Source organism: Hippopotamus amphibius, chromosome 7 (genome assembly GCF_030028045.1).
Source record: "Hippopotamus amphibius kiboko isolate mHipAmp2 chromosome 7, mHipAmp2.hap2, whole genome shotgun sequence".
Classification (NCBI taxonomy): Eukaryota; Metazoa; Chordata; class Mammalia; order Artiodactyla; family Hippopotamidae; genus Hippopotamus; species Hippopotamus amphibius.
Window position 1 is genome coordinate 69,275,907 of NC_080192.1, and position 27,535 is coordinate 69,303,441.

Below are 27,535 nucleotides of genomic sequence, written 5' to 3' on the forward strand. Positions count from 1 at the left end.
TTTCCTCAGGCCCAGCTATAAAGAACTTGCCTAATATTGGTAAAAGTGATTTTGTATCTTCGAGTACAATTTCTGCTCTTTTCTTTCTCTGTTGAAGATAGTAACTGTTCCTGCTGAAGACCCCCGCAGGGCCCCAGGCATAACGGAGGCACTAAAGCTGGTCATGCTTCTACGCTGCTTGATTCATTTCAAGCCCAGTAACAGAAGAGCCTTCCTGAGATTGCTGTCACCATACCTGCCTGTCACCTACCCGAGGCTGGCTAATCTGTGAGTGTTTTATCATACGCTGTCATGGAGGTCAAAGGGGAGGCAGAGGAAAGGGAGGCAGGTGCTGAGACCCCAGACAGAGCTAGTTCCTGAGGTGCCATGACCGGGGGGGCACTGCCCTCCCCCCGCAGTTACAGTGAGCCAGATGTCCAGCCCAAGAGCCCGCAGGTGTTCCTGCTCTTGGTGTTAGCAGTCAGTGCATCCTGCCCCCTGACAGAGTCCATTTTGTTACTGGCAGCCCGTTTGTAGGGAATCCAGATCATATTCTCTAGGGCTGACCTCAGAGCAGTGCTACCCTCGTTCCTTAGTCAACCAAGTCTGGGGACTTCCCTGGCGGTCCAGTGGTTGGGACTCCATGCTTTCACTGCTGAGGTCCCAGGTTCAACCCCTGGTCAGGGAACTAAGATCCTGCAAGCCACAAGGCATGGCAAAAGAAAAAAACGTCAACCAAGTGTGTGAGGTATGACTGTCAGTCATCTATCTGCACACTGATCCAGATTCTTCTTGTGACAGGCATCTGTGGTATCCAGTTCCCCCATGATGAAGTGAGGGCCTGTCCAGCCCTCTTCCAAAGGTAGATTCGTGGGAGAAAGAGTTAGCCAGACTGGCTGGGTAGCTGCCACATATACAGTGTTGGTGCTAACTGAGGAAGTGTTTCATTTTGCGTTTCTACCATCATAGGAACCGCATCTGGTGTTAGGCCCAACCTGTGACTGAGACCTAAGCAAAGCCTGAGCACTTCAGCTAAGACCACCCACCAACGTGCCACTCTAAGTGAGCCTCACGCCTCTGAGGCGCTGCCCCAGATTTCAGTCACTTCATTGTCAGAAACAGATCCCACCACTTACAGTGGTGCTGCCTCCTGGGTACTGAGGGTCCGGGCCTCTGACTCCTGCAGGGACCCCTTCTTCCCATCCAGTGACATGGATAGTAAGAGGCAGTCATTTGGCTAAAGCGACCTGTTTATTCAGAATGTATTGGGCTTCCCTGGTGGCGCAGTGGTTAAGAATCCGACTGCCAATGCAGGGAACTCGGGTTTGATCCCTGGGCCGGGAAGATCCCATATGCTGCAGAGCAACTAAGCCCCTGCACCGCGACTACTGAGCTATGCTCTAGAGTCCGTGAGCCACAACTGTTGAGCCCACGCACCACAGCTACTGATGCCCGTGCGCCTAGAGCCCATGTTCTGCAGCAAGACAAGCCACTGAGAAGCCCACACACCACAGTGAAGAGCAGCCCCTGCTCGCCACAGCCAGAGAAAGCCCATGCACAGCAACCAAGACCCAACGCCGCCAATAAATAAATAAAGTCAGTTATTCTCACAGAGGCATAACTGAATGATGAAACCAGTTTTCTTCTTTAATTTTTTTTTTTTCAGGGCTGAGGCTGCAGAGGCCTCAGGGACTTCTTTCAGGACTCACAGAAACCTGCATCCTGGTGATGGCACACAGGGACTGTTTTCTTGTTCTTAGTCTGAATGACTGCCAGGAAAGAAGGCAAAGGTAGAACAGTCGGATCTGGGGCTCTCCCCATACCTTCTAATCTCAGACCTTATTAAACTCCTTTCTGAGCCCAAGGACAAAGCTCACTTGAACAAATGATTTTTGAGTCATGAATGAAAACTCTTGCTCTTTCCATAATGAGAAAGAATTAAGAGATGGACAGGTAAGCAAGCACTTCTGTTCTGGAAGGAAGGTGTTGGTTTGGGCTGTGTTGTTAATTGTTGTAAGACAGAGCATGTATCACGAGGATGTGGAGCTTTAGAATGTGTAGGAAGAAGTCCTCATTGTAGTTCTCTTTGTTCCAGAAGAAGCTTCTGGTCACTTCTGGGTCAGTTGCCTTTCCTGACAGCTTATTTTCTCAGCTGTGGTGTGTTTCGGTGTCCATTCTCACGTCCCAAGCACAGAGGAAAAGTCGAAGCTGTGTTTGAGGAGTGTTTAGTTGGCAAAAAATATGTAGGAGGGATTAGAGTAACAGGACAGTCTGGGATTCCAGGGCCTTGACGTAAACAAGGATTCCTTTATTAGTTATTTTCTTTTAATTATTTTTTCTTTTATTTATTTTAGAGAAAAGAATACATTTGTGTGTTTCAAAATCCAAAAGTCCAGGGGATGTACATATTTCCACTCTTGTTGCACAGCCACCCACTACCTTAGATATAATTCTAGAAATAGTTTCTGTACAGACAAACAGATATATTTATGTGTTTTTTAGAAATTCAAATGATGAAATAGTGTATATACTCTGCCCTTTGCTTTTTCACTTAATATATCATGAAGATTGTTCCAAATTGTCCATAAAGCACTTTCTTACTCTTTTTTGTGGCTGTACAGGATCTCATTGAGTGGACATGCTTTAATTTGTTTAAAATTAGTCCATTAGTGACAACTAGATTCATCATAGTGATCATTTTGAAATGTATAAAAACATTGAATCCCTGTGTTGTGCACCAGGAGCTAACATCATGTCATAGGTCAGTTATACTTCAAAAACAAACAAGCAAACTCATAGAAAAAGAGATCAGATTTGTGGTTGATAGATTCCAGAGGTGGGATGATGGGGGAGGAGGAATTAGATAAAGGTAGTCAAAAGGTACAAACTTCCATTTATAAGATAAACTAGGAGTGTAACGAACAACTTGATAAAGATGACACTGCTGTATGTTATCAGTGAAAGTTATTAAGAGAGTAAATCCTAAGAGTTCTCATCACAAGAAAAAAAATTTTTTTTTCTATTTGTTGCTGTTGTATCTATAGGAGATGATGGATGTACACTAAACCTATTGTGGTCATAATTTCATGATGTATGTAAGTGATATCATGATGCTGTACACCTTAAACGTATACAGTGCTGTATGTCAATTTTATCTCAGTAAAACTGGCTGGGGAACATATAAGTAAAGTATAATAAAATAAAATAAAAAGTCCATTAATAGACATTCAGGGTTTTTCTAGCCTTTTGCTTTTATAAACAGTACTACCACTGTGGTGGCACAGTGGTTAAGAATCTGCCTGCCAATGCAAGGGACATGGGTTTGATCCCTAGGCCGGGGAGATCCCACGTGCCTCAGAACAACTAAGCCTGTGTACCACAACTACTGAGCCTGTGCTCTAGAGCCCATGAGCCATAGTTTCTGAGCCCACGTGCTGCAACCGCTGAAGCCCACGTGCTGCAACTACTGAAGCCCACACGCCTAGAGCCCATGCTCCGCAACATGAGAAGCCACCACACTGAGAAGCCCGCACACCACAACAAAGAGTAGGCCCCACTCGCCACAGCTAGAGAAAGCCCATGCACAGCAGCAAAGACCCAACACAGCCAAAAATTAACTAAATAAATAATAAAGTAAATCTTAAAAAAAAAAAAAAAAAGTACTACCATGAGTGACACTGTAAGCGTGTCATTTTGCACATGCATGACTATAGATGTTAGATAAATTCCTAGACTGCAATTTCTGGTGCCAAATATGCACAGCATACATGATTTCATCAGGTATTGTCAAATTGGAGAGGTGGTAACAACTCACTTTCCAGTGTCTTATAACTCTTGGTCCTCTAGCCAGCACAGTGTTACCACATTTTTTGATTTTTGATAATAGGATGAGTGAAAAACGTTATCTCAGAGTAGTTTTATTTGACATTTCTCTTGTTATGAGTAAGGTTGAGCATTTCTTCATGTGTTTAAGAACATTTGTGTTTCCTTTTATGTAAACTGTCAATATCCATGCCAATTTTTCTACTGGGTTGGGTTTTTTCCTTACTGATTTGTAGGATTTTTTTTTTTAAACATTAGGAAAATTAGCCCTGTATTGGTGATATGAGTTGTAAAAAGTTGGTCAGGTGTTTTTTTAAATTTATTTTTATTTATTTATTTTTTGGCTGCAGTGGGTCTTCATTGCTGCACACAGGCTTTCTCTAGTTGCGTCAAGTGGGGACTACTTTTCATTGTGGTGTGCAGGCTTCTCATTGCGGTGGCTTCTCTTGTTGCAGAGCATGGGCTCTAGGCGTGTGGGCTTCAGTAGTTGTGGCACACAGGCTCAATAGTTGTGGCTCACGGGCTCTAGAGTGCAGGCTCGGTAGTTGTGGCGCACGGGCTTAGTTGCTCCGTGGCATGTGGAATCTTCCTGGACCAGGGCTTGAACCGGTGTCCCCTGCATTGAAAGGCAGATTCTTAACCACTGTGCCACCTAGGAAGCCCTAAGTGGTTTTTTAAGCTCTGCTAGGTAAAAAGTTTGGCTGAGCAGAAAGGCCAAAAGGAAGGAAACTGCCTTGCTCAACTTTACTTACTCAGAGTCCTGAGACCTTGAATGGAACTAAGAAATCTGTATAAGATTATACTAACTAAGCTTTTTGTGGTTTTTCTTAAGACCAAGTAAACAGTTTTCCTTTACCGTATTCCTTGTAGTTGACTTCTCGGGAGTTCATCCACTCTGTGTGTGTGTGTGTTACTGAAAAAGGTGTGATGTTTAAGGTCTCATCTTTGAGGGACTAATACGTGCCTGGGAGACTGACTCTGGTTTGTCTTGCAGGTTGAAAGTGTGTCTCCTGGATACCTTCCACCATGTGACAAGGACAGCAGTGCTCTTCTGGCTTTCAGAGGAGTTCCCGTATGTATCACCCATACCTCAGTGCTTCCTGTCCATAGAAGCTCATGTTACATGCTGCTGTGTGGTGCCAGGCGCCGGGACACAGGATGGCACAGACCCTGCCCTCCAGTAGCTCACACTTCAGGGGTGGGGTGTGGGAGGGGGCACAGACATGCAAAACAACCTCTATCTAATAAGATAATTGTTATAATGAGGCAGAATATAAAGTGCAGCAGGAATATCAAAAGCACACCACTGTCTCAGTTGAGTTGAGTGAATTTTTGCCTGTTTATTATTCAAGGAGGGTATATGTTTGTCCCCACATCGCCCAACGTCTACGTCATAATTGGCGTTTTCTGGGTGCCTCTCTTTTAAGATTTGCTTTAACCAGCCCATCTGGGAAGGCTAGATTCTTCTGGCCTCCAGTTTCAAGAACACTCAGTACAGTGGGTGGGACGTGTTTGTGTGGCTGGGGGGATGTGGACTGTGCACTCACCCTAAAGGTCAGCTGCCCCTGCAGATCTCAGAGTTGAAGAACCACGGCATCCTCCGGGCCCTGACGGCGGAAGCGAATGGCTGGGAGCCCGGTGGTGAGTCCCTCTCGGGGCCTGGGTGGGACTCAAGGTGGAGCTCCCTGTGGGTCTGCTTTTTCCTCAGTTGAATTTCCTCACTACTTTTCCTGCAAAATTTTGTAGATTTATCATTCTTCAAGGGAAATTAGAACCAACACTGGGTTAGGAGTCAAGAGACCCCTGCTAGTGGCTTACTGTGTGCCTTTGGGGCAAATCATAATCTCTGTGTCCACAGTGGGAATATGAATACCTCCTTTGTCCTCAAAGGCATGTCGTGATAGTGAAATGAGACACAGTGGGTGAAGAGGCTTTGCAAAGTTATCCTGCTTTACCTGCTGTACGTGGCTCTTCCCACACTATGTGTAAAGCCCATTCTACTTGCTGATTTATTAACACAAAAAAAGCACACTCATCAATTCAGAAGGACCAGTTCTGGAGTCAGATATCTCAGGCTTAAGTCCTGGCTGTTTCACCCGCCACCTACGTAACCTTGATCAAGTACCTTAATCTTTCTGACCCTCACTTTCCTTATGTATAAAACAGGGACTCTATCAGAACCTGTATGGTAGGAATTTGACAAGGATCAAATGGGATACTGTAAAGTGCTTAGCACGCAGAATGTGAGTCAGAGCGAGAGCTTGTTAGTACGCACTGTTGTCTTTGAATTCTGCAGACTGAAATTGTAATTTCCAAGAATATGGAGTCTATTAAAAATATTCCAATGTAGAAAAAGTATTTGGAGGTCTGTGAAGTTTCTTTTAGTTGAATTTTGTCTTTACCATGTGGTGAAAACCTAACATCTATTAGAGATATTGCCTTAAATGCCAAAATATTTTCTATTTCGATACAACTGGCATTTATGTGCCAGGTATTTTTAATCATATTAAACAATTACAATTTTTTCCCCAGATTGCTCTCAGCTAATTTAAACTAATAGGCTGACTACATCAGCAGTGCTGTTTACTATGTGAATAAATAGAAGAGGGCCTAAGTAAAGGAGGCAGTTGACAAAAGGAAAAACGATCAAGAGCCGTGCTGACGTGAGCTAGGTTTGTTATGCTGGAGGTTTGTGTTTTGCCTCCACATTCTTCCCTTAGTGTGAGGAAAATAGTATTTATGTCAGGATCATCTTCAGAGGTGGGAGTTGTCTACCTGAGTCCTAAAGGAACCAGGAGAGGAGAGAGGTGCTCTAATGCGGGTTGGATGTTTGCCTCCAGTTTGGGCACCAGATTGCAGTTGCCCCTTGAGACCTTGTACTTTGTCTTGACTGTGTTGCTGTCACACTAAACTCTCGCACCCTTGCCTGTGAGGTTTGTGCTCCGGGCTCACAGCTTTTGATCAGCTCGTTTGTAGGTTGTAGGTGAGGGTGTGTGGGGTGAAAGGTTGATCAAGTCGTTTATAATGACATGACGGGAGAGGAGTCAGTGGAGCTGGATGTAGGTGGGAGGTGAAGGGTGGGGAGCGCCTTCCCAGAGTCGTGACGAGTGTCACGGCTGCTCTTCCATTCTTCTTGTTCAGCCACTTGGTCCTTCTTTTTTCATCTCCCAGGGGTCCGGCATGCTGGAAGTAGGTTTTATTTTTTTCACCCAGGTTGAGTGTTCTGTATTCTGTTGAAGTTATCCAGTTTGGAATTCCTGGTGTACAGTCTGCTACCCCAGGCTGGGGCTGGCAAGATTGAATGTCCTACAGTGAGGGAAGGGGAGGGTGGGATGAACTGGGAGATTAGGTTTGACATAAATACATTACCATGTGTAAAACAGCTAGCTAGTGGGAACCTGGGGTACAGCACAGGGAGCTCAGCTTGGTGCTCTGTGATGACCTAGATGGGTGGAATGGGGGGTGGAATGAGGGGGGAGGGGGGGGAAGGAGGCCCAAGTGGGGGGGGATATATGTCCACATATAGCTGATTCACTTCGTTGTACAACACAAACTAACACAACATTATAAAGCAACTATACTCCAATTAAAAAAAAAAAGATTGAATGGCCTAGAGGTCCAGGCGTTCAGGAGCCCGGACCCATCTCATCTGCTACCATCCATGTCCCAGCCAGACCCGAGCGCACATCTGTGTCAGTGATACTAGGTGACGCATATTGTACAAGTGACCTTTGGGCCACATACTCCCCTCGAATCTGAAGAGTTACATCATCCTCAGGATAGTCCCAGGAGTGATTACAGCTGGTTATATAACTTGCCCAATGAAGCACAGCTCATGGGGGACGGAGCTGAAAAGTTCCCAAGCCATTGGACTCTACAGGGTGCTTTCCCAGCTGTCCCTCCAGCTCCCCAGCAGCCCCCTCATCCTCATTATCCTGTAGTGTTTTGAGTTTGGGGTAGCTTTTTCTTTCATTTGCAAGTACGCTTCCAAAACAGTTCACTGTCATGCAGGTCCTCGGCCCATGTTGCGCGGCAGAGGGGAGCTGTCCTTCACCACCCAGGCTGGCAGGCTGGAGGGCTCACGAGTTTGGGTGTTGAACGAAGTCTCCCCATCCTCCCTATTGTTTGCCGATGTCCTCCATAGCAAATGGGAAAGGCCAGTTATGGGCCACGCCACCTACAATTTGGGCCAGAGAATGGCAGCTGTGGTGTGGGGAAAAGGGCTGGACAGTGGTTATAGAGCACCTGTCCTGCTGCTTTTTTCCTCCTGTTTCCCCCTCTTTCGTTGTGCTTTCATTCGTTCATCAGACATTCATTGTGGGGACTTCCCTGGCAGTCTAGTGGTTAAGACTCTGCGCTTCTACCACAGGGGGCACAGGTTCGATCCCTGGTCTGGGAACTAAGATCCTGCATGCCTCACAGTGCAGCCAAAACCAAAACAAACAAAAAAAGACAACAAAAAACACTCATCGTGCACCTGTCATGTGTCAGGCGCTGAGAACCCTGTCCTCCTGTAGCTCCCAGTGCCCTGGGCAAGACAGTTACAACATGGGGATAAGCACGGGGTGTCAGGCTCTCTCGTGGAGCAGCTCCTAATGCAGGTCACAGAGGTTGAACAAGGCAGCCAGGTGAGGGCGGTACAGGAGCTGGCTGAAGGAGAGACAGAGCCAGAAGAGGCTGGAGCTGAAGGTGGGAGAGCGGGGTGTGCAAAGGCACCAGAAGAGGAGGGGTGTTGAGGGACTTCAGGCAGTTCCGGCTGCCCTAGGACACAGCCCAAGAGGTGAGAAGGCTTCCGATTGTGAAGAGTTGGGGTTTCATCTTGAGAATTGTGGAGAATCCCTGGCGGGTTCCAAGCATTGGGATGACGTCAGATCTGCCTTTTTGAAAGCTCACTCTGGCAGCCGTGTGAGGAGGGTATCAGAGGACGACAAGGCCCAGGGCAGGCAAGTGAGGGTGGGGGCTGTGACGGCCATCCAGACACACCTAGGTCTCAGAGGGTCTCCTTTTCTCACTATTGCAGTTGTGAGTACAGAGGTGCTCGGAGCCCAAGAAGAATGGGAAGCTGTGGACAGCATCCAACCAGAGACAGGTAACTGCAGGGATGGTGCCACCCCGACACGGCCCGCTGCTGCTGGGCGCACCGTCCCCCGCGCGGCCACGGCTCTGTGCCTCAGGGGTTAGGAGACAGAATTCCCGAGTCTTCTCATTTTCAACACGTGACATAGAATAAAATCTCTCTTCCCAATTCGAAGGTGCTACCATCGACCTCTGGAGGGAACGGGGATGAGTGCCATGGGGAGAGGGCTGTCCAGCCCGGAGAGAAGATGGGGAGGACCATGGTCAGGGTCAGCTTCTGCAGGGTGATGAGGTTGGGCAGGGGATGGAGGCAGGCAGCCGGGACCCCTGTGTCAGGCTGAGCGGGTTGTTCACTGTACAAGAAGTCCCTGGAAATGGGGGCTGATGCCATCTGCTGGAAGGCTCTGAGGGCTGTGTCAAAAACTGTCTTGTGCCTGCTGGAAGGTTTGCATAGAGCTAAGGGAGGGGAAAACTGGGACCCGAATCTAGCCTGAGCCCCACTTGAGCTCCTGGAGAGATGTTACGTGGACTGTATCAGCCATCACCTGTACTGCAGACTGCGGAGTGAGTTCCCTGTAACGGAGGCTGGAGAGGCGATCAGTGAGAAGGAGCAAAGCAGAAACTAGGAAAGGCCCCTAAACAGACCGGTAGCACGCTCCTCCGTGGGTGCCTCCTCCAGGCAGTGACTTGCCCCTCACAGATGAGTGGACGCTAGGGGGCCCCTGCAGGTCTGTCCCACTCACTGCAGGGCTTGGCTTAGTCAGCCTCTGCACAGCCGGCTCTGAGAGGCAGTCGGCCCAGCAGGTGATGCCAGCCCCTTGACGGGGTCGGGGGGTTGGTTGTAGCTGCAGGTGTCTGACGTTCACAGCTGGAAGGCAGCGCTGGGCCTAGAGGCGCCAACCAGAAGGCCCTGAGTAAATGTGTGCTAATAGAACAGCTACTGCTACAAGGCCTGGAGTGTCTTCCCTTTTGCCACAGGGAGCCGGGCCAGCTCAGACCAGCCTGGTCAGCTGGTGTCCTTCAGCGAGGCCCTGCAGCATTTCCAGACTGTGGACCTCTCCTCCTTCAAGGTATGACGGTAGGGAGGTTTGGGGTCTCAAGCAAAGGACTTTCTTCCCAGGAGCCAGGTTTCTCCCCCACCAGGATGGGCACTGGGCAAGCACAATGGAAGCTTCCAGCTGAGGGCTCTGTCTCCACTAAGAAATCTTGGGGCACAGGATCACAAGTGGCCGAGGACCCATGTGTCTTGCGGACCCTGGTGGCCTTTTGGGGACTGTGCCCCCAGAGCTCCAGTGGCTCTGTCTTACAGGAGTCTGTGGAGCTGCTCCCTGCTGGGGAGGTCTGGAGTCAGGTGCCAGGGAGATCCTTGGGGAAGCAGGGCGGCCTGTCCAGAAAGCTGAGTAGTTCACGGCCAATGCAGAAAAGTCTTCCATCCCCTCGAGGAACAAGAAGCTATTTGGGAATTTAAAAATAATGTGGGTGGGCTTCCTAGGTGGCGCAGTGGTTAAGAACCTGCCTGCCAATGCAGGGGACACCAGTTCCATCCCTGCTCCAGGAAGATCCCACATGCCACAGAGCAACTAAGCCCGTGTGCCACAAAAAAAAGTAAATAAAAATAAAATAATGTGGGGTTGGTCCGGTTTGCAAGGCAGAAATAGAGACACAGATGTAGAGAACAAACTTATGGACACCAAGTGGGGAAAGCGAGGTGGGGGTGGGGGTTGGGATGAATTGGGAGATTGGGATTGCCATATATACGTTAGTAATAAGAAAAAAAATATCAAATTGTACAATTTAAATATATGCAGTTTATTGTATGTCAACTGTATCTCAATAAAAGTACTTTTAAAAGGATGAAAAATAAATAAATAAATAAATAAATAAATAAATAAATAAATAAATAATGTGGGGTTGGAAAAAGAAAGAATGTTGAGGAGAGTGAACGCTGGCAAGCTTTCCAGGGCATCTTGGGTGACCAGGAGTAAGTTTAGAGGACTGTGATTTCATATCTTTAACCTAAAACCCGGCTTGAGGAGAGAGGCTGAAAAGACAGGAATCAAATTGGTGTGTGGGACCCAGAGAGTCAGCAGCTGTGGAAATCAGAGTATCCTAAGCCCGGCAGCAGTGGCTCTGAGCATGGACAGGTCGGCCAGAGCTGGTGTAGGCATTGCTGCTGTGGTGTAGACAGAAGGCGCCAGCTACCCCTCCAGGGTGTCCTGCTCCAGAAAAGTGCCCGCTGACTGTTTTTTGTTTGTTTGTTTTTTGGTTTGGGTTTTTTTGTGGGTTTTGTTTGTTTGTCTTTTGGCCGTGCCATATGGCATGTGGGATCTTAGTTCCCCAACCAGGGATCGAACCCGTGCTCCTCACATTGGAAGCAGGGAGTCTTAACCACTGGACGGCCAGGGAAGTACCCCCACCCCCACTCTCTCACAGACTGTCTTATCCTGGCAGTTGAGAGGGCTGTTAGACTTTATATTTGTGTCCTTTACAGAGAGAGACAGAGGCAGACATACAAAGGGTAGAAGCAGCCCTGCTGGGAAACTTGACCGTACATCTGTCAGATGCCAGCCCCATAGCCAGCCACCTCTGGCTTCCTTGGCAGTCGGTGACATAGCTATTTCTGGAAAAGCCCAGAGGGCCAAATGTAGACAACCAGCTGATAAGGCCTGTGCTTAGGGACATCTCTCTCTACCTACAAAGAATCTGGGAGCTGAAAAAGCCTCTCTACAGAGACGCTTTACGGCATATGCCCTATTTCCTTGGCCCAGAGGCCAGCCAGTTAGTTGGGGGAACCACTCCTTTCCACAAGACCAGTCCTGTACTGAGCCTGATAGTAAGTTTATTAAAGCAAATGAACATAACACTGCCCATTGCCTGCACATTCCTCCCCAGAAAAGAATCCAGCCAACGATCCGAAGGACCGGGCTCGCTGCCCTCCGGCACTGCCTCTTCGGGCCTCCAAAGCTCCACCAGGGCCTCCGTGAAGAAAGGGATTTGGTCCTGACCATCGCTCAGTGTGAGTGCACAGGTGCTGCCACAGGGCAGGTGCTGCATAAGTGGTCAGACAGCACAGCTTGCCCACCCTGTTGCCGAGACTAAGCTAAGACTCTTGCATTTGCCATGTGGGGGGAGAGCAGGGTGTCTGGAGTACAGGCCGGGTCTCTCTTGGCTGTGCCATTTTCTGGGAAGCACTCAGTTCTCCCTTGAAGGCCAATCCAACAGAGCATGGGTGTGTTTTGGAGCAGGTGGCCTGGATAGCCAAGACCCAATGCATGGCCGAGTCCTCCAGACCATCTATAAGAAGCTGACCGGCTCCAAGTTTGACTGTGCCCTCCACGGAGATCACTGGGAAGATCTAGGCTTTCAGGGTAAGAGAGAGGAATGGTTCATCTTCTCCCTGACTCCTTATTCCAGGACTAGAGTGAGAACCCAGATAGTTCTCTTCCTGTCTTGCCAGCACCATGAGACGTGATGTCTGGGGCAAAGCATTCCAGGAAGAGGGTACAGCAAATGCAGAGGCCCTGAGACGAAACGTTCGTAATTCTTTCTGAGAAATAGCAAGGAGTGTGGCTGAAGTGGAGAAGGAGAATAGTTCAGTTGGGGCCTTGCAGGCCAGTGTAAAGCGGGTACTCTCAGTGAGATGGAAAGTGCGGAAGTGATATGATTTAGCATCCAGTGTTTTCTTTTTGTTCCCATAATACTGATGAAAATTTTGTTTTATATTATTTCATATTTTGAATGAAACAAAATGATTTCACCTGTTTTTGGATTGTATTGTTTCTTCAAAATCATATCAAATTACATTTGTATAGAATAGGAAAACATCTTAAATTAAAAAGGAAACTTTATATACTCATAATTACTTGGTGCTCTGTTGGTATTGACAAATATTCCCTCTGTATACATTGAGAATCACATCAGTGTTATGACTTTTGTTTCAACTGTTAATTTATTTTATTTTTAATTAATTATTTTATTTATTGGCTGCATTGGGTCTTCATTGCTGCACGCGGGCTTTCTGTAGTTGCAGAGAGCGGGGCTACTCTTCGTTGCGGTGCGCAGGCTTCTCTTGCTGTGGAGCATGGGCTCTAGGCACACAGACATCAGTAGTTGCAGCACATGGGCTCAGTAGTTGTGGCTCATGGGTTCTAGAGCGCAGGCTCAGTAATTGTGGCACATGGGCTTAGTTGCTCCATGTATATGCAGTGAATTTTTGAGGTCAAGATGAAGGTGTCTTCCATCACTATCCCCAAGTGATCTGGAATCTAAATGAAGGAGTTAATTCTTCCTTTCAACCAATAGTTTTTGAGCGCTTGCTGGGTGCCAGGTGGAAGCTGATGCAACCCACCTTCGGGGAGCTGTTGCATTCTAGATCCTGAGTGCTGTGCTTCGGGAGTGGATACTTGGTTTTTTTTTTTTTGGCACACGGGCTTAGTTGCTCCGCGGCATGTGGGATCTTCCTGGAGCAGGGATGGAACTGGTGTCCCCTGCATTGGCAGGCAGGTTCTTAACCACTGCGCCACCTAGGAAGCCCAGATACTTGGTTTTGAAGGTCTTTGCCTTTTAGTTCCTAGGGTGAGAAGAGCTGTTGGGGTTGGGTGGATGCAGGTTTGAGTCCTAGTAGAGTGGAGAAGAACTTTCTTAGTGTCCTTTGGTGATATCTAGAATCATAGTTTTGGGTCAGGGAGTAGAGGACAATGCTGTGTCCTCACTAAAGGAGTGGATAAGGACTTGCCAAAGGGCTGGCATTTAAGCTGGGGCGTTCAGATTGAGAGAGGAGAGATGGAGAGCCTTGATACCTTGAAAGTACCTCAACCGTTAATTTAAATAACTCAAGGGGAGAAGCAAAGTCTGTTGTATTACCCATGTGTTTACTCTATCCATTGTTCTTTCTTCCTTTCTGATATTCTAAGATTCCTTCTTTTATCACTTCCTTTCTGTTTCAGGAACTTCCTTTAGCCATTTTCTAAAATAGGTCTGCTGGCAATAAATTCTCTTAGTTTCCCTTCATCTGAGAATGTCTTGATTTCCCCTTCCCTCCTGAAGAATAATTTCTCTGAATGTAGAATTCCAGGTTGGCAGGTCTTTTCTTTCAGCACTTGAAAATAAATGTGCCACTTCTTTTTGGCCTCCATGGTTTCTGATGAGAAATCTGCTGTCACTTGAATTATTTCTCCTTGATAAGTAAGGAGTTGTTTCTGCTTTCAAGATCTTTTGTTTTTTTTTTTTTGTTTTGTTTTGTTTTGTTTTTCTTTTGTTTGCAGGAGTTTGACTATAATAAGTCTCAGTGGGGATTTCTTTGGGCTTATCCTATTAGGGATTTGCTCAGCTTCTTGAGTCTGTAGGTCTTTTGCCAAATTTGGTAAATTATCAGCCATTATTACTTTGAGTACTTTTGACAGACCTACTCTTTCTCCTCTCTTGTACAGCTCTGATGACGCAGATGGTAGATCTTCTGTACTGTTCCACAGGTCCCAGAGGCTCTGTTCATTTTAGGGGGATCTCTGTATAGCTCAGAGGTCTCCAAGGCTGTATTCATTTTGTTTTGTTTTTCCTCTCTGTTGTTCAGGTTGGGCTTTTTATATTGTTCTATCTTCAAGTTCACTGGTTCTTTCCTCTGCTGTCTCTATTCTGCTGTTGAGCCCAGCCAATGAGTTTTTAATTTTAGTTATAATATTTTTCAATTCTAAAGTTTCTGTTTTGTTCTTTACATCTGATACTTCTTTACTGAGACTTTCTATTTTTTCATTTTTTTCAAATATTTGTAATTGCTTATCAAAGGCATTTTTATGATAGTTTTCTATTTTGCTGCAGAAAATTACCACAAATTTAGTGCCTTAAAACAATGCAGATTTATTATCTTCTAGTTCTGTAGTTCAGAAGTCTGACACAGTCTCACGGGGGCAAGATCAAGGTGGCAGCAGGGGTGCATTCCTTTTTGGAGGCGCTAGGAAAAAATCTATTTCCTTGTCTTTTCCACCTTTTAGAGGCCGTGCACATTCCTCCTCGTTCAAAGCCAGGAACATAGCATCTCTCTGAGCTGATTCTGTCCTCACATCTCTTTTTCTGACTCTGTGCTTCTACCTCCCTCTCTCCCTTTTAAGCATTCTTCTGACTGCATCGAGCCCAGCCAGATAACCCAGGATAATTTCCCTGTCCTGATTGGCAGCCTTCATTCTAACTGCAATCTTGATTCCCCCTTGCCATGGAAACGAACATACTTGCAGCTTCTGGGGTTAGGACATGCACGTCTCTGGAGGTGCTATTACTCTGCCTAGGACAGCTGCTATAAATTCTTTACCAGATAATTCCAGCATATATGCAGTCTCAGTGTTGCTATCTGTTGATTGTCTCTTCTTATTCAAATTGAGATTTTCCTAGCTCTTGGTGTAATGAGTGATTTTTTTTTTATTGTGTCCTAGACATTTTGGGTATTACATAATGACTCTGAATCTTCTTTAAATCTATTTTAGCAGGGCTCCTTTGACACTGGGCAGTGAGGGGGAAGGGTGATGTCACCTCATTACTGCAAGGTGAGGGTAGAAATCCAGGAACTGCACTCAGCCTCTGCTAACACCCCTGGCTGGGAGGGGCAGGGGTGCCTCACTGCTGTTCCCGTGTAGCCTCCACTGACATCACAGAGAGGGTGGTGGGCTCCTTAGCACCAGGAAGGGATAAAAGTCCCAGTTCCCCACTTCTCTGACTGCCTCGGCAGAGCTTAGGGGCACCTTGTTACAGTCAGGCAGGGGAAGTCTAGGCTCTCCACTTGGGCAGTGATCAGTGTGACCAAGTCATTGAATCTCACAGAGCAGAGATTTAAGCACCCTGAATCTCCTCGTGGTTTCTGTTTTAGGAACCAATCCAGCCACAGACCTGAGAGGAGCAGGCTTCCTTGCCCTCCTGCATCTCCTGTACCTGGTGATGGACTCAAAGACCTTGCTGATGGCCCAGGAGATTTTCCGCCTGTCTCGTCACCATATCCAGGTGGGGCTTTGATGGGTAGCCAGCAGAGAGGGCTGTGAGGCTAGGACCTGGGCACAGGGCTCTCCTGAGTAACCAGGACAGCTTCACGAGTAGATCTCCAGTTGCTGAGGGCTCTCAGGACAGCAGAGGCAAATTAGGCATGGGTATCCCTGTCACCCTGACCTGGCTGCAATCTGAGCTCCACCACTTATTAGTGTACATCTCAAGCAAGTGCCTCAACTCCTCAGAGCCTTGGTGTCCTCATCTATAAAGAGGAAATCAGGGAAACTTCCGCTGGATGGTTGCAAAAGTTAAATGAGGTCATGTAGGGACTTCCCTGGTGGTGCAGTGGTTAAGAATCCGCCTGCCAATGCAGGGGACATGGGTTTGATCCCTGGTCCAGGTAGATCCCACATGCCACAGAGAAACTAAGTCTATGTGCCACAACTACTGAGCCCATGTGCTGCAATTGCTGAAGCCTGCAAGAAGAGAAGCCACTGCACTGAGAAGCCTGCACACCACAACAAAGAGTAGCCCCCGTTCACTGCAACTAGAGAAAATCCACACACAGCAACGAAGACCCAATGCAGCCAAAAAAAAGGAAAAGAAAAAAATAAAATAAATCAGGTCATATACAAAAGCACTAGACACAACTGTGGTGCCAGTGTTTCAGCTCACTGCCCTCCCAGTATTGGCAGGTTCTCCTGACCCTAGAGGAGTGAGGTTAGCCTTTAAGTGCCCAGAAGTCCAAGGGTCAGGTGACACATGGACTTACTGAAAGGCCAGAGTGGCTCCTGTAGCCCTCAGGTTCTGTCCAGGCATGCTTTCCAGGGTTGGTTTGATGGTTTTCCCCTGTAGCAAAAGGTGGGTAGTCCCTTCATTTTAGAAAACAAACTTGACCTGTTTCCTGCCATTCGTCTGTCCCAGATTCATGAGGCTTGGAATTCATGTATGTACTAAACAGGTATTTATTCAGCATTCCCTGTGCTAGTTATTGTTCTTGGTGCTTGGGATACATCAGTGAGCAAAGCAGACAAAGATGCTTCCAGCAGAGAGGACAAGACAGGAAGCCTAATACATAAATAAATTATGGAGTGTGTTAAAGGTGATAAGTGCTGCGTAGGCAAGGTTAGGAGAATGTGGGGGGATTACAGTTTTATGGGGTATTAGGGTAGCTCTCATGAGAGGGTGAGACTTAAACCAAGCCTTGAAGGGGCTGAGGATGTTGGCCAAGTTGGTGTTTGCAGGAAGAGCATTCCACACAGAGGGAGCAGCTAGAGCACAGCTTCCAAGGGAGGCGTGTGTCTGGCATGTGAAGGGATGGCAGGGAGACCAGCTGGAGCAGAAGGAGCGGGGAGAGCAGTAGGAAGGAGGTGATGGGGTAACAGGGACCAGACGGGCGTTGGGCCCGGTAGGCTACGATGAGGGCATTTGCTTTTACTCGAGTGACACGCTCCAGCTTACATCCTTCAGTGGATCCCACCAGCTGCTGGGTTGAGAGTAGTCTCTGGTGAGGGCTTTTGTAATCGAGTTGGAGATGATGGTGGTTTGGACCAGGGTATTTTCCTCTTTTTTTTAAGCTCTTTATTGGAATATAATTGGTTTACACTCTTGTACCAGTTTTTGAGGTACACCAAAGTGAATCAGCTGTATTTATACATATATCCCCATATCCCCTCCCTCCCGCGACTCCCTCCCGCCCTCCCTGTCCTTGGACCAGGGTATTTTCAGAGGAGGCGTTGTGAAGTGATCAGATTCTGGATATAGGATGTTGAGCATATGGGCTGTAGAGAGTACAGCCAGCATGTTTTTCAGATGGATTGGGAACAGGTATAAGAAAAAGAGAAGCATCAATAGTGATTTTTAGCCGGAACAGCTGGAAAGACAGAGTGGCCACCAACTGAAATGGGGAAGAGCAAGTGTGTGGGGGGGTCCCATTTGCCATATAGACTTTAAACGGAGGTGATGCACTCAGGCAGGAGCCCTGCAGCAGGCATACACCTCACGTTGGGAGCCCCCACGTCAACGTGTCTTATCACTGGTGAGGTTAACCTGGAGCACGTGGTTAAGGGGATATCAGCCAGGTTTCAATGCTGTGAAGTTACTGTTTTTCCCTTTGTGATTAATCACTGTCTTGGGGGAAGATACTTTGAGGCTATGCAAATATCCTGATTTTCCTCAAACCTGGTTCTAATGGTGATTTTCTGTTTCCCTTATTCCTCCTACATTTATTAATTGGAATTCTTCTGTGAGAGAGAATTGTCTGTGCTATTTATTGATTCAGGTACTTGTTATATCAGCATGGACTTGGGTATTTATTTTATTCTATGGGATCTAACCCAACATTATCACTGTTTATTGTATTGCTAAAATTGTTCCAGCATCGCCCATTATAAGAGCTCTTTCGGGCTGGTACCTGTGCCCTCGCAACATTCCCTGTCCTTTTATGAGCACTTTTCTACTTCCTGGATCCCAAAGATGCTCTAGGCTCATGTTGTATTTTCCCTGTATGATTCCCAGCCCTGAGATCAACCACTTTTCCATGAAGCTCTTGTTCTTAGTTGAAGAATGATATTTGGAAACCAAGATCTGAGTGCTGGGGGTGTTCTCACTGAGGTTAAGATCTCACTGCTTCTAGGCCCTCTCAGTGGCCAGAGCTTGGACAATATATATATGTCACTGGTTCCCTCCTGACTTTGAAAGGAATGGTCTCCAGTGGTGAGCAGAGCTGCCCAGCCCCCAGCAGCGCTTCACAGAGAACAGGAAGGGGGCTGTGATGCTGCCTGAGGGAGAGGAGCCAAGGATGAGTGGTGAAGGACAGGCCTGCAGCACTGTCATCGGATCGTTTTTCTTAGGGCTGGAGTCCAGCCAGCCTGCACTGCAGAAACCGACGGTTCCACGTACTGTGCTGTTGGTGTATTAGTTAATTTTTGTAACCTCAGCTCCTTCCTCTGTAACATGAGAAAATAATTCCCACCCCATAGACTTGTTCTAAGTTGGAGAAAAACTGTATAAAGTGCTAAGCACATTAGTCATTCAAGGAGTATTAGTTACCAAAGTAACTTTTGATTTCTGTGAGCAAAAATGCATCTTATATACATCTTGTGGCTAATACATGCGTACATGAATACATCTTGTATTTTCAAAATGATATCTATGCTTGCACCTCCGTGTGCGCACACCCACAACCAACACATACATACACACGTATACACAGCCATGGTAAGGGGACATGGTAAGTCTGCAACTTCTTGACTACAAAACAAATAATCACACAGTTTGTGCCACCTGGGCAGTTTTTCGTTTCTGACGTTCACTGAGTATCTCTGTTATCTTTTAAGGAAAAACATTAAACATGATTTCACGTATGCCCGTCTCTCCCAGGAGACACTGGAGGAGGCAAGAGGGGACTTCGTGAGGGTCTGGTCTTGAGATATATCAGGACCCACAGGTTGAGGATGTGGGCGTATTCTGTAGTCTTCATGACGCAGGAAGGTAATGTGTGGGTCAAGTTTGAGAACTGGACCAGGTAGCTTATGAAATGATGCAATGTCGCGCAGCAATGCTGCTTCGTTATGAGTCCCAGAGGTTGAGGCGTATCTTAGCAGTCACTGGGCCAGTCCCTTGTTGTAGAGGCAGTGAAGACCCAGAGAGGGGAGATGGCTTGCCTTAGGTCCCACAGCTAATGAGTATTTCCTAGAAATCATCTCTGACCTCAGTGCCTCCCTTCTTGTGGTTTATGAAGACTCTCTTGTGAGACCTTCCTGCAGAAATAGGGAAGTCAGGGTAGAGGGGTAGTGCCAATTCAGCATCCCTCATTAGTTTTCAAAGACAGGCAGAGGGAAGTGCAAGATGAGAGGAAGCCCTCAGTACTCGATCTGGGTACAGATCAGCCTGGCCACTTTGACCAATCTATTCCTCATCCCTTCACCTGCTGGCCTTTGTGGAACTTACTGCAGATTTATATTTACTCCACAATATGCATGTCAGGTGCTAAGAGGGAATAGCAGCTTAAAATAATAAGAGGGCAGGTGTAGGTGTCAGGAAGCTAGCTCCTAGTTCCATCTGCAGTATTATTACTTACCTATGATTTTTTTTAAAAAACATTTATTTATTTATTTATTTAGGCTGTGCTGGGTCTTAATTGCGGCATGCATGCAGGATCCAGTTCCCTGACCAGGAGTTGAACCCGGGCCCCCTGCACTGGGAGTGCAGAGTCTTACCCACTGGACCACCAGGGAAGTCCCACTTAGCTATGATTTGAGGAAGTCACCTCATCTCTCTGGGCCTGTTTGCTGAAATAAGAGATTTGGCCTGAATGATTCTAAGGTCCCTTCCAGTTTTATAATTCCTTGAACTCGAAGTAATTCCAAGGTCTTAAAGTAACACTTCACCTCAAGCCCTTATGAATCTTGAAAATACAGTTTTCCAGGAGGCACGCAGGAGACCAGGGTAACAGCTAGAAGACACAGGCTTGCAAGCAGCCAGCCCTGTTCTTTCCTAAGGAGAGAGCTGAGGTCTCGGGTGCCTGTGGTGCATCCTGCTAAAGGGCACGTGGCCAGAAACTGCAAATGCTGGGGGAACCCGGGACTCCTTGGAAGCACATGGTCCATGCTGTCCTGAGGAGGGGGAGTGCTACAGCCAGATGCTGAGATGCAGGCCGCATTGGGCTGATCCCGGCAGACAGGGGAATGCCGCACAACAGTCGTTACTCACATACAGCGATTAGTATATAGCCTTCCGTGCCGTTTCCATCTGTTACATCATCTCATCAACATGACAAGCCTGAGAAGAGGTTGGGCAGAGAAGATCCCTGTAAATCTTCATCTCCCGGCAAAGGAACTTCAGGATCAGAGAGGTGAAGTGTTTCTGCACAAAGCTGGGCAGCTAGGAAGTGGTGAAGCCGGAGTGAGGACCGCCATCTCCTGACAGCTCGCCCAGCAGTGGGCTCCTTATTGCAGGGTTCTCAGCCAGCAGCCAGCCTCAGAGTCACCTGGGGGGATGCAGGTACCCAGCCCCTCCCTCTGCAGAACTCCTGAATTGTAATCTCGTGGTGGGGGGAGGGTTGGAGGGGGGGTGTCGGCAGCAGCCACAGAAGACAGTCTGGTCTTCCTGCTTCAGTGTTCAAAGGTGTTTAAGCCCAACTGTGAGGCACGAAGAGGAGCAAAATTTTAAATGGAAACTCAGAAGTGTCCAGGTCTGATTTCCTCCTCTGTCTTTTCAGTCCGTTCCCTAAACACAGCCTCACTGTAGTATTTTAGCTCAAAGCCACACTTTTCAGGTCCAAGGGAACTGCTGAAGGAAAGGAGATATTTCAATCTGAATCCCAATTTTTCACTGCTGTTTAGTAAGTAGGCTTTTATAAGAATGTTCCCAACAAAATTCCCTGGCGGTCCAGTGATTAGGACTTCTGCTTTCACTGCCAGGGGCCCGGGTTTAAACTGTGGTCGGGGGACTAAGATCCCGCAGGCCTCATGGCCAAAAAAAAAAAAAAAAAGAAAAGAAGATGTTATGTAAAATAAAGTCCTTTTTAGGGCTTCCTAGGTGGCACAGTGGTTAAGAGTCTGCCTGCCAATGCAGGGGACACAGGTTCGATCCCTGCTCCAGGAAGATCCCACATGCCGCAGAGCAACTAAGCCCGTGAGCCACAACTGTTGAGCCCATGTGCCGCAGCTACTGAAGCCCACGCGCCTAGAGCTTGTGCTCCACAAGAGAAGTCACTGCAATGAGGAGCCTGCGCACCACAACAAAGAGTAGCCCCTGCTTGCCGCAACTAGAGAAAGCCCACATGCAGCAACGAAGACCCAACACAGCCAATAAATAAATAAGTTTTTTTTTAAGTCCTTTTTAAAAAGAAAAATGTTCCTAAGAGTGAATGAACAGTAAGTTTATACCCTCTGTTAATTATGTTACTACTGTGTTCTTGTTCCTGTATTTATTTTTAGACTGAAAGAAGCCCAGGGAAGGGATGCTATCATACAAGTATTACGGTAACTAGAGAGGCACCACCTGAGGGTGGAGCTGCAGGGCCGCTGACCTCGGCTCCCACTGGGGCAGGAGAGTGATTGTGAACACTTGTTAGCGCCCCCTCAGGCCAGCGCTGCACTTGGCATCTTGCACATGGGAGCCGCTCTGTGAGGTGGGTTGTTGTGGGACAACAGAAAACGTAGGCTGCAGATCATAAAAGCTGTCCTGGAGAGTTTTTGTAACGATTAGCGAATTGACTCCCCCCAGCCTGGGCTTTGGGTCGGGGTCCCCAGGACCGCCCTCCGTGTTCGGTGATTCCCCGGGGGGACTCGCAGGACGTGGCATGTAGTTGTACTCTCAGCTGGGATTTCCCGCAGCAAAAGCAAAATCAGCATTGGTAAGAAGTGCATGGACAAAATCCACAGGAAACCAGGGGCAGGCTTCCGGGAGGCCTCTCCTGGTGGAGTCACGCAGAGCACACCGAATCCCCCAGCGTTGAATTGTGCAGCATGTGGCGTGCTCCCACCAGCGACGCCGTATCCAGAGTTTCTCCTGGGGGCTGGTCATGCAGGCGCCATCTGTCTAGCGCGTGCCAAAATTCCAGAATCGGGGAAAGCAGATGTTCAGCTAAACTGTATGGCCTGCACAAATAGTTTAGGTCCAGGGAGTCAGCCTGAGGGAGGGGTGGGAACCCTCTCAGAATCTAAGTTCCCAGATGCCAGCCTTGGAAGCAGGCCTTCCTAAGGGTGGCAATCTCAGGCTTGCTGTGTTCACTCTTTTCTGCACAGCCCTCAAAGTTTATTTCCTTTCTGGTTTTGAGAGATGGGAGAGCCAAGTCTCATAGAGTTTGGGTGGCCTTCCTAAGGACACACAGGTGGCAGGTGGCCAGGCCAAGATCTGGAATCCAGGTGTCACAGAAGACACTGAGAAAAATCCTTGTGGAGCCAGAAGACCCTCTGCAGTCTAGAACTTTCTGCAGTGAAGGAAATATTCTCTTTCTGCACTGTCCAGTCTAGCAGCTCCTAAGCAAGTGTGGTTGTTGAGCACTTGAAATACAGCTAGTATGACTAAGGAGTTGAATTCTTAATTTTACTTAATTTTCAATGAATTAAAATTTAAATAGCCACACATGGCTCATTGCTATAGTACTGGACAGCACCGTTCTACAGCATAATGTAACGATTTTTCTTCTCCAGGGAAGCAGATGGGATAAACAGACTTTGGCTCTTGTTCTGAGCTAAGGAATGCACTGGTCTACGTGTCCCTCTTAGCCGATGTCCTTGTGTGGGTGCAGCAGCCGAAACTAACATGTAATATTTGCAAATCCCCTGGGAAAAGCCCCTTTTCACTTGCTTGGGTTTTTATTGTTGAAGAATAGGAAGGAACTGGCCCCTTCAAAAATAAAGCACTCGGGACTTTACTGGTGGTACAGTGGTTAAGAATCCGCCTGCCTGTGCAGGGGACATGGGTTCGATCCCTGGTCCAGGAAGATCCCACATGCCACAGAGCAACTAAGCCTGTGCGCCACAACTACTGAGCCTGAACTCTAGAGCCTGTGAGCTACAACCACTGAGCCCATGTGCCACAACTACTGAAGCCCGTGCACCTGGAGCCCGTGCTCCGCAACAAGAGAAGCCACTGCAGTGAGAAGCGCACGCACTGCAACAAAGAGTAGCCTCCGCTCGCCACAGCTAGAGAAAGCAAGCAGCAACAAAGACCAATGCAGCCAATAAATAAATAAATAAAGCACTCAAGTGGATGCCACAGGGGATTCCAAGGTCCTTCCTGGTGGAGCAGCCCTGCTGGATCCAGGCTGCCCCTGGGTGTGACCTGCACAGCCTGTTCTCAAGCCTCTGTGTTACTGAGAGTTGGAATGCACCCCAAGTCAAGGCTGACTTTCTACCTACTTGTACCTTCTCTGTCTGCTTTTGGGTGAAGAGCTTATGAGCAGTCAGATAACCAGAAGCCTAGAGAAGGGGAGAAGAGATTTTAAGAACCTATAGAATTGGTTAGATAACTGAGCCTCACTTCTCTTGTGTCCATCCAATCCCAGGGGGTGACATGGTCCACAGGCGGCACACGGGGCGGGCCTGGTGTAGGCCGAGGAGAGCTGATAGGTTGGGATGTTGAAGAGGCTGGAGAACTACCACGGGTTTGCGCACCAGCTTCGGAGTGAATTGACCTCAGTAAGAATCTTGGTTCCAACACCTTAGGAAAGTTATTTAAGGTCACTGAGCCTCAGTTTCCTCCTCTGTAAAATGGGAAGATTATTGTGAACATTAAGTGTAAGCATCAGTAATACCGGCTGCTTGCCTCTGGCTGTGATTGCTGTCCTCTCCCGCGGGCCAGGCCAGGTTGGGGGTGACGGGAAGCACAGAAGGCGAGCGAGCGCCTGGGCTGCCACTGACCCGGTACCCTCTCCATTCCAGCAATTCCCCTTCTGTTTAATGTCCGTGAATATCACCCGCATCGCAATCCAGGCCTTAAGGGAGGAGTGTCTCTCCAGGTGAGTCCCCACGCTGCTCACCCTGTCCCCTGGCTGGCGGAGCCCAGTCCCCCCCCCCCCCCCCCCCCCCGCCTCATCCTCCCCAGCGCCAGCCTCCCAACCCACCCCTCCTCCGCAACACCGACCTCAGATGTGAAGGCTGCCTGGGGAAGGGCTTCCCTCGGGGCCAGGGCAGGAGCGCCCCCTGGTCGGCCTCCGTCCACTGCTGAGCAGCTGGTCTCCCTCGTCCTGCAGGGAGTGTAACCGGCAGCACAGGGTGATACCTGTGGTGAACAGCTTCTACGCCGCCACTTTCCTCCGCCTCGCGCACGTCTGGAGGACGCAGCACAAGACCATCTCTGACTCGGGCTTTGTCCTCAAAGGTGTGCTCGCTCTTCTGGGGAGGCCTAGCTCCTGCCCTCCTCGTGTCCCCGGGTTTAGGGACTCCAGGGTGGTTGCTTGACTGGTTTCGGCCACCTTCCCTTCCCTCCAACCCCCACTCACACCTTCTCAAGTTCCAGCTTCCCCAGGTCTCCATCATCCCACCCTCGGGAGCCTGCCGCCCTCCTTCCTCTGCCGCCACTCTCCTTTGCTGGCCCTGTACCTCTGGTGACCATATTTTCTGAATCAAAAGCTGGGCGCAACAGCTGGACTGACGATTCAGAGTTGAGATGGTCCTGGCCAGGGCAGAGTGTGTGGTTCCTGGTCTCCCTCTCTGGTGAACTCTCCATCTTAGAAGATCCTCACCCTTCTCTGCAGAGCCTTTGGGTTGCGCATTCCAGAGCCCCCAAGCCTTCTGTTCCCCAATCCTCTCTGTTCCAGACTTGGAGGTGTTGGCCAAGAAGAGCCCCAGACGGCTGCTCAAGACCCTGGAGATGTACTTGGCTGGAGTGTCCAAGGGACAGGCCTCCCTGTTGGGGGCACAGAAGTGCTCTGGGCCACAAGCCCCTCACTCCAAGGATCTCACTTTCACAGGCGTGTGTGACCTGCCACCACACTCATCCGAAGGCACATGGCTGATCTGACCAGCCCCAGCGGCCGCTTTTGGAGGGTGCACCCTGGCACCCTTCTGCCCCTTCCGGCCCTAGCACAAGGGATGTGGAGAGCCAAGGACCCTCACCTGCGTGAGATGTTACGTGCCGTTAGATTTGACCCACTCTCTACAGTCCTGCCTCCAGAGCGAGAACGTTGCCATAATCTTAGTTGGGCGACAGCTTCTGGAGTCAGGTTCCAGGTAATCTCGGTGACAGATCATGAGGTGGGAGACCCTACCTGGATGTTCCACACAGCCCTGCATCAAAGAAATTCCCAAATAGAGGCACCAGGGGTCCACAGGACAGGGACCAGACAGGGGCTGAGCAGTCAGAAAGCGAAGGGAGCCGGTAGCCGTGGCAGCAGCCGACAGGGGGCAGTGTGGACCAGAGACGGTACCAGGCCGGCCTGCCTCTCCACCCGCCCACCAGGGCAGGGCTCCTGGTCTCCGGCCTTGCTCTTAACCCCACCCTCACCTCTCGCCATCCCTCCTCCCCACTGTGGGTGACACAGAACCAGGCACTGGGCTAGGTGTCTCTGCTGCCGCCCATCCTAACCGCCCACCAGGCGGGCTTCCCCATGGAGGCGGTGCAGGTCCCATGGGGATGGTTTTCTGGCCTGGTTGAGGGAAGGAGGAAATTCACACACCAGCAGTTTTTGAATAAAGGAATTCTGGGTTGAGGGTCTCAAGTGTTTTCCTTCCAGACAAGCTTTGCACCTTCCTGTGACCCTGTTATCCCAGGGTCCCCTTTAGAGCCAGGTGATGGCCTGGTTGTCTTGGGCGCTGGTCATGGGCCCAGGAGAGAAGGCTGCTGTGTCCTGGCCGCACTCCTGCTGCGTTCACACACCGTCCAGCCTCACCCCACTGCACTTAAACACCCAGAGGCTCTGCCCACTCTAGCCAGTGGGCGAGGCGGCCCTGGCTCACGTTAAGCGTGGCTGGTGTGAGACATCCACACAGGGTTTGTCCTACATTTGCTTCTGGGGCTCTGTTGCTACACTTGCAAAAGGGCCTTCAGGGCTTCAGAGCTGGAGAGGTGGGGGTAGGCGGGAGCCCCACTAGGCTGCTCTCCAAGCCTGAACGGCTGCAGGGGCTCCCGTCACAGAGGTGGGGACGACAGATGGCCACCCGAGTACGGAAGGGACTCCTGTCAGTGGGATGCCTCGGGTGGGGCTGGTGATGCACCCTGCCGTTTGCCTTGGGTTGTCTTTGCCTGACCTGAACTCGTCCTCTGTCTACCTCCTTCGTCCTGACGGGGTACTTAGCGGACCAGCAGAGACGGCAGAGAGATCCCTGGGCCTGGTGGGGTTAGAACACTGCCCAGCCTCCACTTTGGTGTGTCCAGTTCAGTGGTTCCTTTCCTGCAGATTCCTTTCCCTCATTCAGACCTGGAGGCCAACTCAGCAGACCTTGATGGTGAGTGCTGAGCCCACAGCACAGCAGGGACCAGCGCTCGCAAGCCTCTTGCTGGAGGAGAGGTCAGTGGCCCCTGCAGAAGCCTGTGCCACGTCCCTCCTGGTGGGATGCTCGCCATACAACTTCGGACCTGGGAACACCAGCAGAACAGCCCAGGGGTTACGTTGCAGTTCTGCTGATGGACTGGTTGTGGAGGGACGTGTAAACTCTCAGCAAGTAGATGCAAAAATCTTAATCTGTGCATTTTTCTTGGGAAAGGCCTTCCAGGGCCTTTCGTGAGAGACTTAAAATGCTTCACAACCCTAAAAAGGTCGGGATCATGGATTTGGTACAACCCTCCCTCTCTCCCCTTTTAAAAGTCATCCCTGTAAAAAATAAAAAGGAAAATAAATGAAAGTCATCCCTGGCATACGCTCTGCATAGGCTGTTCAGCGGACGCCTGGGATGTCTGCATGGAGACAAGGGCAGGGGGATACACAGGGAGCTGATTTCTCTATGCTTCTCAGCACAAAGTCACTAATAAACGTGATCAGAATTTCTGTTTGGGACGGAAGATCCAGCGTGTCAGAGCTCAGAAGCCGCACAGCCCTGAGGGCCCAGGATGAAGGTGGGTCAGGACGGCTGCAGCCCCACCAGGCCTTGCAGACTCCAGGCCCTCTGGTCTGGCCTTGCTCCTGCCCCCGGGTCATGGCCTCCAGGGTGGGACTGCTTTGGGGCTACTCCATTCTCCCATTTAGCTACCTAGCCTCTTTGCTGTTCCAGCCATCACCCCATTACACAGGAGAATAAACTAG

The 27,535-nt window shown here is 49.0% G+C and overlaps 1 protein-coding gene across 5 annotated transcripts; it reads left to right on the forward strand.

The window, feature by feature from the left end:
- The first annotated feature begins 132 nt into the window (after positions 1-132).
- Positions 133-27,508, forward strand: ELMOD3 (ELMO domain containing 3). Of its 5 annotated transcripts, none has more exons than XM_057741246.1 (12): positions 247-267; positions 1,646-1,932; positions 4,796-4,873; positions 5,361-5,442; positions 8,822-8,890; positions 9,856-9,947; positions 11,770-11,893; positions 12,123-12,245; positions 15,731-15,861; positions 24,237-24,313; positions 24,548-24,675; positions 25,115-27,191. In XM_057741246.1, exons 2-12 carry the CDS (start codon positions 1,879-1,881, stop codon positions 25,315-25,317), a joined length of 1,161 nt encoding a protein of 386 aa, XP_057597229.1. In that variant the 5' UTR covers positions 247-267; positions 1,646-1,878; the 3' UTR covers positions 25,318-27,191. The 5 variants fall into 5 exon arrangements, with proteins under 5 accessions (XP_057597231.1, XP_057597233.1, XP_057597229.1 ...); XM_057741245.1 differs by lacking the exon at positions 247-267 and adding an exon at positions 820-841; XM_057741247.1 differs by lacking the exon at positions 247-267 and adding an exon at positions 820-841 and having other exon boundaries at positions 5,373-5,442; positions 25,115-27,187.
- The last annotated feature ends 27 nt before the right edge of the window (positions 27,509-27,535 follow it).